We start from the raw sequence: 13,733 nt of genomic DNA, 5'->3' as shown, positions 1-13,733 counted from the left end.
CAACTGGTCAAAATAATTACATAACAACCTCTGAGATTTCATTTTGTTTTAATTTTTGTCAGCTGGCCCTGTTATCCTGGACAGTCCTGCTCGTCCTGTGATGCAGGGAACAAATGTGATTCTACGCTGCAGTAGCAAGAACCAGTCCACCAACTTAGGCATTTTCTACAAAAATAATGTCCTTATGCACAGCAGTCCTGCAGACAAAATGGAAATTAACAACGTTTCCAAGTCTCATGAAGGTTTCTACAGGTGTTACGTCTCCAGTCTTGGAACATCACCAGCAAGCTGGTTGGCTGTGAGAGGTGAGACAAATCAAACATAATCAAAATAAATAAATCATAAAATACCTCACAGCCATGTGGGTTAATGTCATAAGATTACAAATTGAAAATAAAATGTAATTTTCAAATTACTGTTTGTAGATGTGTAGATATATATTTCAACTCTTCTTTTTAAAGTATTTAGTTAAGACAATGTTCAGAGTGTCATATCCAGTGTCATTTATAATCTTACAGAAAATATTATTTCTATCACCTCTCACCCAGTTCATGAAGAGACAGTCTTGGATGACTATGACTCTAAATTCCCTAACATCCGCATCCTGCTGAGACTTGCTGTCACAAGTGTTGTTATGTCGCTGCTGATGGTGGGATGTCTTTTTTTTAAGAAACACAAAGGTACAGAAAAACATTCATCTCTCTCTTAATATCCAACATTTAAATAATATTTGTTGTAAATTACAAATCACATATCACACTTTAATATGAACCATCCTTACAAGTCATACAGGGTGAATAATCACCTGAACAGTCCTGAAAACTCCTCCCAGTCAGTGCTTAAATATAGTTATGGTTTCTGATAGAACCATTATTTAAAACAAGTTCCCTCTGGGATTAAGTAACAACAGTGTTTATGTGCACAGCACTCTGGGATGGCATTCAACAGAGCTCTCTCGTTCTGCCAAAGAGGAACCAAAGGACTTCATTCCAAAACTATGATGCATCTGAAGATACAGTAATCATAATAGAATTATGTTTTGCTAAAAAAAATGTATTGTATTTGTGTTTAGTGGTATATAAAAGTCATTTTTAGTGGGCAGAGGCAAGGAATTTGTTGTCACCAAGAACTTTTACTACTACCCCTACTCACAGTTTTTGTGGTGTTGTATACTCTGTTTTTCAGATTGTCACAGATTTGTGCAAACATAGATTTTCCTGTATTTTTATCCATGTACTCAGTTTTAGAGTGAAAGAAAAAACATAGTAGGACATTCGGAGGTGTGTTATAATAACAGTTTGTAGCCTGATTGTTGTTTAAAGTGCATTAAACCACACACAAACTGAGCAAATTACTGTTTTGGAAATTTCAAATTGTATTGTAAGTCTAAGTTGGTATAAATGGTGTTTTGCTTTTTTTCTATCTTTCAGTTTCCCTTGATGCACAAACAGTAGAATCCATCCCAGGTGAAGAAAATCAACTGGGTAAGTGAAGACATGTTATTGTAGTTATGGTTGTAGTTCTTCACATCAGGTTGCTCTAGTACTACTCTGTCATTTTCATTTACTGCATTTAGAACAGTTAAAGACACTTATGTTTATACTTTTATCAAGATATTCACAGTTTAGATGTTAGTTTGATGTAATTGTACTGTACAACAGACAAATTTGTTTGCTTTTCATTTGTATCATGATTTGAATACTGTTTCTATTTTTGGTTTGTTTTCTGTTTTATTTTTAACATGTTTTCTTTTTATCATTTATCCTTTTTCTGATTTCAGTCGGTGGAGAGGACGGTGCAGATGATCCGGATCGTGTGACGTATGCAGTCGTTGTCACAAAACAGAAAAAGCAAACAGGTTTGTTTGACCTGTATTTAAAGAGTAGTACAACAACTCTAATAAATTGCTAATGTTTTTATCATAGACGCATTTTAAAAGCAGAAATATATAATAATTATATCAGGTGGTTAAAGTGTCAGTTTAATTTGTGATGTTATTACCAGAGACTGAAGTCTGGATTATTTTTGTATCCTCTCACTGCTTCAAACACGTGTTTTGTTTTAGACACTGCAGACGCTGATGATAATTTGAGCCTCTGCTGTGTGTCAAACCAGAGCAGAAACCCACAAACAGAAAACGGTAAAAAGCCGTTGAGCCTTGAAGTCTGTCAGTATCATTATTTATATTTAGCTCTTTAAAATTAATTTTACTAACTGATGGTTTCTCTCTAGCAGATGATGATGAGGACTCACATGAACCTCTTTATGCTGATGTAACCATAAGTAAGTTCTACAACCAGACTCAGATATTATTAAAATACACTTTAACAACTTGTTATATTTCACATATTTTCTTAACACCAGTTTCAAGGCCAAAAAAATCCAGCTTCACACTGACTCCAAATCCCACAGCAGATGAAGATACTAGAGCAGGAAATAATTGAGTCTCCCGTCTAGCAGGTAAGACTGATGAAGTGTTAAGGTCACACAACATGATCCGTCTAAATCCATTTAAAGGTGTACAAATGTTTACTCATTACTGTCATCGACAAAGTGCATGTAAAGAAGTTTCATTTAGTCTATGACATGTATTGAGGGCATTATGAAAAAGTGACATTCTCACAACTAAAGCTGAAAGTAGGAAACACTTTAAATGTTGCTTTAAAAGACAAAAACAAAAATAATCACTATACGCATGAAAATATTATATATCCTGATTAAAGTTTTGCATATCAGTGTTTGCTTTGTATTATTTACTGAATTACAGCCCCCTTTTTTTCTAATCCCTTGATCAACTGGCCTTAATCTTACTATTCTCCATGCTTCAAGTCATATCTATGGTCCTCCTTGATGAACAGGCCCTTCAGAAATCATTTATGCTGTTAAGCACAGTATTTTCTTTGGATCACATTCAGGAAAAGCCAAATAAAGATATATTTAAAATATTACACCACTGATTAAATCCTTTGTATTTTGCCTTCCAGGACATAAAAAGCTGAGAAACTGAAGAAAGATGAAGAGAGTTTTGTTGTTTGTTGATTGCATGCTTTCATTTTTTACACTTATTTTTTATTAACATTTATTGCAAATAAACTTTGTGTCAAACCTTTTGCATTTTTTCAACCCTTTTACAAACTGTTTTGTTTGATCATAGTTGTATCAATAGGCTACATCTGCATTATTGTTACGAAAGGTTTTTATGTATGTGTTTCATGATGATCAGAATAATACAGTTTAAAGTTGGCTATTTTTACCAAAACAGATCTTACAGTTGAACCACTGAACCTCTGCTCACATGTCTATGACTAAGAACAGAACCACAGCGGCTCTTTAGTACACTCACCGAGGTTAACCACATACTTTTTTCTGCCTTCAATAAAAAGGGGAAAATGTTTTAAGGCTTTCGGAAAGGTAGCCATCTCATTTTCTTCAGCTACAGACAAATCTACAGTTGCAAGTGCATCATTTAGTGTATGCAACAATGAAACATGACACTGACTACCCATCAAAGGGATAGTACATTTTTTACATGAAGAAGTACCTTCCAATTTTTGTTTTTTATTCACACAAACATTTTGCTTGCAGGCTTAACAAAATATATTTTACAGTGTTTTTCTTTATCAAAATCACAGGTATTACACTGATTAAAGACATAGATATGTTAAAGTATTTCATCAGAAGAGGTTGAGGTTATTGCTGCACAGCTGGACTGGGTTATTTTTACATCCTATGTTTCTGTATCAAACATTTTTGATTTAGACACCTGCAGACACCGATGATAATTTGAGTCTCTGTCTTGAAACAAACCAGAGCAGAAACCCACAAATAGAAAAAGCTAAAAAGCAATGAGCTCTGTGGTTTGTCAGTATCACTATTTATAATTAGCTCTTTATTATATCTTATTCTGCTACATGTAACATGCAGCACACAACCAAACAAGTCCACAAATGAACATTTACATTTACATTTACATTTAGTCATTTAGCAGACGCTTTTATCCAAAGCGACTTACAAGTGAGGAACAAGGCAAGCAAACAAAATCTAAGTCAAGAAGAAACAACATCAAAGCAGAGTGCTATCAAAAAAGTATTACTGTTTCAAGAGTTGTGAGAACGAAAGAGTAGAAACTTTTTTTTTTTTTTTTAAGTGCAAAGGAAGATGCGGAAGAGTTCTGTTTTCAGCAGTTTTTTAAAGATTGCAAGTGAGGTGGCTGAGCGTGCAGAGATAGGCAGCTCATTCCACCATCGTGGGATCATTGAGCTGAACAGTTTTCCTTGGCGTCGACTGTGTGGTGCTGGTACCACCAGACGACGTTCACTGGTTGAGTGCAGTGGACGGGAGGGGATGTAGACCTGAACGATTGAATTGAGAAAAGATGGAGCTGTGGAGTTCACCACTCTGTAGGCAAGAGACAGAGCTTTGAACTTGATCCTTGCAGCCACAGGAAGCCAGTGCAAAGATCTGAAGAGCGGTGTGACATGAGACCTTTTTGGTTGATTGAAAATGAGGCGTGCTGCTGCATTTTGGATCATCTGGAGGGGTTTGGTCGTGGATGCCGGTAAACCCATCAGTAGTGCATTGCAGTAATCCAAACGAGATAAGATCAACGCCTGTACAATGAGTTGGGTCGTGTACTCCTTCAGGTAGGGTCTGATCTTTCTGATATTGTGGAGGGCATATCTACACGACCTAGAGACTGTGGCGATGTGTTCCGTGAAGGTCAGCTGGTCATCAATGATGACCCCCAGGTTTCTGGCTGACTTAACCTGTGGGATAACAAGTGACTCCTACTGTCAGTAATCATCATCTGTTATGTAACGCTCCTGGGGTGAGTTTAAATAATTTAATTTTAAATTGGTTGGTTGTGAGGGGCTGGCAGGGTGGACAGGAGTGCAAAGTGTCAGTGGAGTGAAGGTGAGCTCCCTCTAGTGGCAGCAGATCCACAAAGCAGCTATATGTTATAATTACATTATTATTATTCGGAATTAGCTGTTTTTACTGTTAAATGATCAGGCAGAGAAACACTGATCAGAGAATATTATTGTTTATATATCATGCATATAATATTATATAATATCACTCTACTTTCACAGTGAGGGTCTTGATGGCCCCACTCAGTTGAGAGCGCTCAGAAACACTGAAGGATCATTTCGTTGACACTAAGGAGACTGAAACACTCAGAGCAACAGTCACTATCCCTGTCAAGCAGACAGTGGAGAAAACTGCTGCTAGATTACAGGAGGAAAGAGAAATAACAGCATCGTCACTGGATCTGGTTTGTGTTTCATGTACACTGTACACACACAAAAAAATAAATTACTGTACAATTAATTACAGTTTACTTTTTACAGGATTTTATACAAATTACCAATGTGTGTGTTTGTTTTCTTTCTTTGTTTTTATTTAGTTTTTAAGATAAACACCACATTGTAATTGTTTTACATCACAGGCATTTATTTGAACCTGAACAGACAATTTTTCATTTTAATTTAGTGTTGATTAAAATTCTAGATCACATTTCTATATTTATTTTACTTCACTGTATTAATTTAGTTTGAGTTTCCTAATAAACTATTGCAACTGTCCTGTTGTGGTGAAAAAATATATATATGAAAAACTCAACATGTAATTAATTAATTCTAAAGTTGAAAAGTTTGACCTGCATTAATCAGGCAAATGCCCATTTTTCACATATAGATTAATGCCCTCTGACAAATACAATGACACATGCTACAACATGTTCTTTTGTGAAATAGTCATTCAGATGAAGCATGCTTTTTACTAGGATGCCAATTAAAAAAATGCTCTGTTAAGTTTTAGTTGCATTGACTGAGACCTAGTTTTAAACTCAAACCTGTTCTAGACTACATAAAGTCAAACAACTGTGAAGTTTCCACCTTGTATGAGTGTTCTGATGAGAAATACTGATGTGAAATTACACCTTTTGCGTTCAGCACATGCTGATAAATTACTCATGCAGTTTTCATCCACTCTCAACAGTTGTATTTGACCACACATCTTGCTTGTTGGATCAGTCTTACCAGTGTTGCATGCTCCCATCATTCTGCCCATATTGTGAAGCATACACAGAGACATTTATACTAACTGTGCATTTTAGACATTATGTGTTTAAGCAGGATATATGTAACACAACTTCCTCTCAGATTTCTCCATCTAACAAACCAATGGATCTGACAGCAGTTGTTTGTTGCAGGTGTATAGAAAACTTTTCTAGCTGAATCCATGTGTTACAACTTCCACTCACCCAACACAGTTGAAATGTCTACATTATCTTTTCATCTCTACCTCCCCTCCTTTCTCAGTCTCCTCATTCCTCTGCTGCTCAACCTAGTGTCACGTGAAGGAATTCCACCAGAACTGAAAGGAAACATGGCAGGAGATACTTTAGATTAATGAGTAGAACATCTGACTGAATATGTTGTGACGTCATAGATGAGATGTGTAATGTACTTATATTTCCTGGGTGCATTACACCTATTATACCATGAAAACCTACCCAAGAAAACCAGGAAGACTGGGCAGCTTGGGCTCCTTCCAACTAGAAATGAGGAGATAGAGAAATGTAACTGTTGACTATAACACAATTCACAATGACATCTACTGTAAGTTGAGCATGTGGTATATTTTATTTTATGTTTGCTGAAACATTGTCGAAGACATCGTCCTGAATACACAGGTAAATGATAATTATACATATATGCTCACATGCTACATCACGTAGGATGTGAGAGAGATGCTGGGTATGGGTATATCACAGTGTCATAGTTACATTTTATTTAATTTAATTGTATTTTTTTTTAATTTGTTACCAAACTTTTACATCTGTTTTACACAGATCCTGGAATGAAACCACCCATTTACACCATCTGCAAAGCTATTTTAATACTGTCAACTGTAAAATAGAAAATAATAATAATATAATAATTGTAACTAAAGACATAATTCTAACTTCAATTTCAAGCCAGTACAATGTAAAGAAATGAATCCACGGTTCACATTTCAGGTAAAAGTTAGTTTATATGACAAGTAAATATACCCTTTGAACTGCATATATTTACAAGCTACGGTCAGACAAACTGTACATATAGATTTAAAATCCAAGTCTTGAGTCTTACTTTTGCTCCATTTTCTTCATTGGTCTTTCTTCTTTCTGTCATGAGATACTCTCTTTCTCTTCCTGCTTCAGTAATAACTTTATACCTGGTCTCTGTATAAAATAATGAATGTACAAAGGATTTGAAAAAAAGCATAAAAACTCGCTCAGCATTATTGGTGTAAACTGGCACAACATGGTCTAGAATTAAACCACCTGCAATACCTCAGACTACCCTGTTCACTCGGTCCTCGGACTTGGAAGTTTTTTTAGATTTCCTTCTCATTCTTTTCTTGTTTTTTTTTATATAACAATTATTATTATTATAATTGATACTTTTTTAATAAATTTGTTTTTGTTTTGTTTAATTCACCATTTTTATAACACGTCTAACTATTAACTCTAACCCCAGTAGAATCTAATATTTTTTTAGAATGTATAGACTATATATTATTATAATCACCACCTAAAACCAGCTAATTCATCAAACATGTATGAAGAGTCTTTGTAATCTTACTGAAAATATTATAACCTCGTAGCTACTACACAACTTTTCCACCAGACACAATGACCTTACTTAGTTACTGCTTCCTAACACAGAGACGTTCATTATGATTCAAGGTGGTAATGTGTTCTATATAGAAATAATAAAACAAGTAAAATGTTCTAATTAGGACAACGCACACCGTTATAACCTAACTTGTCCTGCGACTTGTGAAAACCTGCCTGGTGTCTACGTGTACACACCTTTTTACGCCCACTTGCTCCACTTAGCGCCAACGTTCGAAGCATTTTCTACTCCTGTTATGTATATTCAGTATCTGAGTGAAGCAGTGTAGAGGACAGACATTGGTCAAAGCGCATAACACGTTAAATAAAAGGAAAGGTCGTTAAGGACTGACAGTTTTTTGCCATTTGTGGTGAGCGGTGTTTGGACAAAGTAGGGATTGGATTCCTGAGCCTTGACAATACATCATTTTCATCATAATATTTGAATGGGCCACCCTTGTTATTTAAAACAAAACAGAAAAAGAAGTAAAAAAAACAGGAGGAAGTGCACTTCATATATAAATGCACAAGAATGAATTTTTTTTTCAGTGGATTTTGCATAATATAACCAGCATAATGGAAAGCAAAGGACCCGAAACATCATAGGAGTCAGTATACACAGTGTTCTGATGGAACCTATACAAGAGACAGTGGAGAATACTGAAGTGAGAGTTATTAACACTGTGCACTGCACTTTGATGTGTAAGGAGCTGGACAGACCAGTCAGAGTGTTAGTGATGACCCCTGTCCACTGCCAAAATCACCTACAATAGATACATGAGCATCAGAACTGGAACATGAAGCAATAGAAAAGGTTTAGTCTGATGAATCATGTTGTCTTCTACATCACATGGATCGTGTGTATAAAACCATGGGAAGAGATGGAAACATGACGCACTTTGGGAAAATAATCCATAGAGACTCCACTTTACAACCAGAGGACTCCTTTAGAAGTGTTGTGGAGTCCATGTTTTAATGTGTCAACGCTGTTTTGACTGCAGAGGGAGAATCTCCACAGTATAAAGTAGATGATTTTCACGATGGGGCTAATTAGTGGATAATACATGCATCTGACATGAGGCCTTCAACAATAACTGCTGAAGATCATGAAGATCAGTACAATGACTGTACTGACTGTTTTACTGACAACTTCCAGTGTGATTGAGTGTAACTTGTCTGTGTTGTTGCTGTGTTGTTTTTGCCAACATAACAATATTTTCCCATGTTGCCTTCATTGAATCGAGTCAACAGAAGACAGCAGACAACACAAGGGGAGAAGTGGTGTAAGATGTGCAGCAAATGTTGTTGTTTCAAATGCAAAAGCAAACAAAATGCTGAAGCTAATGTGGCATGCAAACAAACCACTGGCCAATTGAGGGTGTGTAACTTTTTCAATGTGATGGTGCGTTCCCGGGCTAAATAAAGGTTAAAAATACAATCAACCACTCGCACACATCACATAATGATGAAATTTGAGGTCTGTCATCCTCCAGTAACCAAACTGTAAACAGCAAACAAATCAGGAAGTGGGGTGGGTTCAGCCCATCGTGAGTAAATGGCTGTAAGTCAAAGACTGATACTGTGAGACACTGTAATAATGGTTAATGACTGTGGGTTCAGCTGTAGCATCAATACAGAAATAAACTGCACAGGAAGAGGAAGTTCTTACCCACATAGCTAAGTTGTATTTTAGTCTGATTGTCAGTCAGTGAGCAACAAGACAGCATGGAGGTCACAGCTCTCTGCTTTAGACTAGGTGAGTCTTTAAATCTAATTTTTTTTTATATATTTCACACATGAACAGTATATCTGATATGCAATATGTATGTTCATTTGTTTATCCAGTGATGCTTGGACTAATTTCTCTGAGGGAACAAGTTCACAACAGTTACACTCAGAATAGAGGTAAGTGACAAACAGAAAATCAATTAGATGATCTGTAACACTTTTTATTCTCTGGATGTGAAAGAGTACGTTAAAAACTGCTCTAAACCTTTTAAATATGTCTTTGTGTTTATGATATAACTTAGTTTGTATATCTTCATACTACAGTGTGTTAAAAGTTTAGTTTAGAATTAATTAGTGTCTGTGTTCTGGTCTTCTTTCTTGTCTTCATAAACAGCTTTTCTTCGGATCACCCCAAACAGACTGCAGCACTTTGAATTGGACTCTATTTCGTTTGACTGTATTGGGCTTGTTGGTCTGACTCACTTGAAAGCAGTCAGTAATACTAAGGAATTCAATCCGGCATGTGACAGTAAGAAAACAACATCATCCTGCACCATCGATAGAGTCTATTCAGGAGACAGTGGAGAATACTGGTGTGAGAGTGAAGGAGAGAGAAGTGATGGAGTTAACATCACTATCACTGGTATGTTTGTTAAATTCTAAATTCACAATAAAGTCAATTCAGAAAGTTTTTTTTTTTGCATATTAAGCCTTCAACAAACTACTACAACAACTACAAAATAATACATTTTCAATACAATTGTACAAATAAGTGAACATTTTAATGGGATGTATGTATAGTAAATGTATGCCATTAACCAGGACAATGAATCACTGTAAGTCATTATATAAATATTTTTGGGTTGATACATTGAGAAAGAAACTTAAGTTTGCAAACAAAGGTCTAGAATGACCTGTCTAGATGAAAGCTAGCAGTAGTAGTTTTTTAAATCATACTTAAGTAACTATTCAGATCTTACAAAAAAGTAATATTTGTAATGTCTTCATATGTCATTTTCCCTTCATAATATTGTATCAGATTACTTGACTGAGCAGATTGTTATTCAGCTGGATAGCACTTGTTTTTTTCATTGAGACTGCAGTGGACAAAGCCAACAAAATACTTTTATGTGTTGTTGCAATTGTGTTGTTGTCCCAGAATGGACAGTCAAGTCTAAATCACAGTGTGATTGTCACAATGGCTCACAAGGGTCCGAACATCAACAGTTTTACATGGTCAAAATTTTGCAAAATTTTCAATTGTGTTTAGCATTTGACATTTCATGTTGTCATCATGTTTGTCAGCTGGTCCTGTGATCCTGGATGGTCCTGCTCTTCCTGTAATGCAAGGAATGAATGTGATTCTACGCTGCAGGAGCAAGAACCAGTCCACCAACTTGGGCATTTTCTACAAAAATGATGTCCCCCTGTACAGCACGCCTGTAGAGGAGATGGAAATTATCAATGTTTCCAAGTCTGATGAAGGTTTCTACAAGTGTCACATCTTCAGTATTGGAACATCACCAGCAAGCTGGTTGTCTGTGAGAGGTGGGACATGATCAAATAGGTGTCACAAATTAAACACAATCAAAATAATTAAACTATGAAATACCTAACAGACATCTGGGTCAATTTCAATGTCAGATTTTTGTAAGGATACTTACATATTGCATCTGTTTCATATTCTCAGCTGTTCATGCAATGCTAAACTGTTCAGTATTTCGAAATTTGTTCAATATTCAGTGTCATTTGTAATTTTACAGAAAATATAATTTCTATCACTTCTCACCCACCTAATGAAGATCAACTCTTCGATGACTCTAACTCCAAATCCCCTTACGTCCGCATCCTGCTGTGGGTTGCTGTGACCATGCCAAGTGTTTTCCTGTCGCTGCTACTGGTGGGATATCTTTATTTTAAGAACTGCAAAGGTACAGAACAGCAGTCATTCCTCTTGAATGTCTAACATTTTAAACATTTAAACATTTAAATAGCATTTGCTATAAATGTTCAAAATGAGATGTGACCAAACACATCTTTTTACACTTAATATCACCAAAACCAAACAGCCAGTCACTATACTGTTGATCATTGCTTAAGATGAAACTATCATTTAAAACTATTTCCATCTGTGAAACATATGAAGCTTCAGAAAATGCAGAAATCACATTCAAATATCTTAGAAAAACATACTTGCATTTGCAGTTTAGTTGCATATGAAATTGAGTTTTAAACAAACACGATTACTTTCTGTGCAATAAACTATACATGAAAATGACAACTTCAAATTATATTTGCCTTCTTATATCTCAGTTGGTATAAATGTGTTTTTTCTTTTGTTGTTGTTGTTTTTTGTGTTGCTACAGAAGAAAACAATGAAATATTAATACTAACACTACTTTGTTAGAGATCTTTTATTGTGAATTGTCAATTGTGACCTCTAAACCAAATATTTACAGTTTATAGATTAAACAGATGTTTGTACTGTATACTGCATAACATACAAACCTCTACTTTCTAACCATTAATACATTTACATAGTGATTTAAATGGATTTTCGATTTTTAGACATACTTTCTTTCTCATTTCAGTTGATGGAGAGGATGGTGCAAATGAACCTGATGGTGTGACATATGCAGTTGTTGTCACTGAACAAAAAAAGCAAACAGGTTTGCTTGGCCTATATTAACATTTGAGCTACAAGAGTATTACAACAACTCTAATAGAATATTAATGTTTTTGTGATTGACACATTTGTCAAGTAGACATTTGTCACAAGTAGATATGTTCAATAAAAATATCCACATAATATCAGATCACTAAAATGTCAGTTTCACTTCATTTTAGCTGAAAATAAGTGTGAAACCGAAGTCTGGATTATTTTTGCATCCACTAATTGCACTAAGCACGGTGTTTTGTTTTAGACACTGCAGACGCTGATGATAATTCTAGTCTCTGCCTTGAGACAAACCAGGGCACAAACCCACAAACAGAAAACGGTGAAAAGCCGTTGAGCCCTGTAGTCTGTGAGTATCATTATTTATATTTAGCTCTTTAAAAAGAATCTCACTGACTGATGGTTTCTCTCTAGCAGATGCTGATGGGGCCTCACGTCAACCTGTTTATGCTGCTGTAACCATTAGTAAGTTCTTCAACCCTGACCCTGAAAAGTAGTGGTATTCTACAATGTGGCACTGTATAAATGCCCAGCTCAAAAAATTTAAGGGAGCAGTTTTATAGTATCAACTAATTATTGGCATCCTCGAGTAGGACCTGTGCTCACTGCCCGGCACCTCTCAACTTTACTGGCATTTGCCATTTAACACTAGAGTTAGCAGTCTGCCACTGGGCCCCTGTGCTCTTTGCAGATGAGAGCAGGTTCACCCGGAACACATGACCCAGACATGAAAGGTCTAAAGATGCTATGGAGAACATTAGAGTGCCTTTAACATTTTCAAGCATGACCAGTTTGGTGGTGGGTCAGTGATGTTCTGTGGAGGGACACACAGACCTCCATAGACTAGACAACAGCACCCTAATTACTGAAGTGTTGCACAGAACAAGCACATGTAATAGACACAAATTGTCCAGATTATTTCAATATAATTTACATTTTAGATGATCATATTGTTAAAATATACAGTAAATATGTGTTTTGTGTTTTCTATAATATGCCAGCGTCCAAGCGAGAATCAGCAATACGCAGTTCATCACTAAACCCAAATCAATTAGCGAACAAAAATCCAGATTTAGAAGAGCAGGAAAAGACCAATTTTCCCGTCCAGTAGGTAAGACTGATGTTCTTCACATGATAAAATAACACAATCCTTTCAAATCCTGTCATAGGTGTATGAATTATATTTTTAGTGCCATCTACAAAGTGCAAGTAAAGATAATTACTGCAAGAAAAATGGTTGTCACAGTTCTTATTTATCTAACTTATTGTTCAGCCCCCATTCTGATCCCTTACTTAACTGCACCTCAGAAATCACTCACTACAAGCTTCAAATCATATTCATGCCCCTCTTCAATGAACAAGCAATTAAAGACTGTTGTTAAATGAAGACTGTTGAGTCTAGAACATTTCACCTGAGAAATAATCCTTTGTATCTGTCTTACAGGACTAACAGATCAGAGATGGCGGAAGACACAACGGGAGAGACTTCGCACAAGAAGTTACAAACAATATTTACTGCTAAATTATTGTTTTATTGTATTTTATGTTATTGTTGTTTTAATTTAATGCAAATAAAACATTTTGCTTTTTTTTTAGCTCTGTTACAAACTGTTTTGTTTGAAAGTGGTTGAATCAAAAGGCTACATTTGCATTATTGTTACAAAA

At 35.7% G+C, this 13,733-nt stretch overlaps 2 protein-coding genes across 4 annotated transcripts in view; one reads left to right on the top strand and one right to left on the bottom strand.

Annotated features, from left to right (window-relative positions):
- The window catches only part of LOC113168482 (trichohyalin-like), a 928,554-nt gene that overhangs the window by 114,276 nt on the left and 800,545 nt on the right, over nucleotides 1-13,733 (bottom strand). The gene's annotated exons all lie outside the window — the stretch shown is intronic.
- On the top strand, nucleotides 9,261-13,663 carry LOC113151486. 3 transcript variants are annotated; one of them, XM_026344395.2, is made up of 10 exons: nucleotides 9,261-9,419; nucleotides 9,509-9,568; nucleotides 9,786-10,034; nucleotides 10,697-10,939; nucleotides 11,155-11,322; nucleotides 11,983-12,060; nucleotides 12,316-12,417; nucleotides 12,483-12,533; nucleotides 13,070-13,179; nucleotides 13,513-13,663. In XM_026344395.2, the coding sequence occupies exons 1-9, from the start codon at nucleotides 9,389-9,391 to the stop codon at nucleotides 13,177-13,179; spliced, it is 1,092 nt and encodes a 363-aa protein (XP_026200180.2). In that variant the 5' UTR covers nucleotides 9,261-9,388; the 3' UTR covers nucleotides 13,513-13,663. The 3 variants fall into 3 exon arrangements, with proteins under 3 accessions (XP_026200180.2, XP_026200182.2, XP_026200181.2); XM_026344397.2 differs by having other exon boundaries at nucleotides 9,262-9,419; nucleotides 11,194-11,322; XM_026344396.2 differs by having other exon boundaries at nucleotides 9,264-9,419; nucleotides 12,486-12,533.

The sequence above is a fragment of the Anabas testudineus genome, chromosome 18 (genome assembly GCF_900324465.2).
Source record: "Anabas testudineus chromosome 18, fAnaTes1.2, whole genome shotgun sequence".
Classification (NCBI taxonomy): domain Eukaryota; kingdom Metazoa; phylum Chordata; class Actinopteri; order Anabantiformes; family Anabantidae; genus Anabas; species Anabas testudineus.
This window is presented reverse-complemented; position numbering and strand designations above follow the sequence as displayed.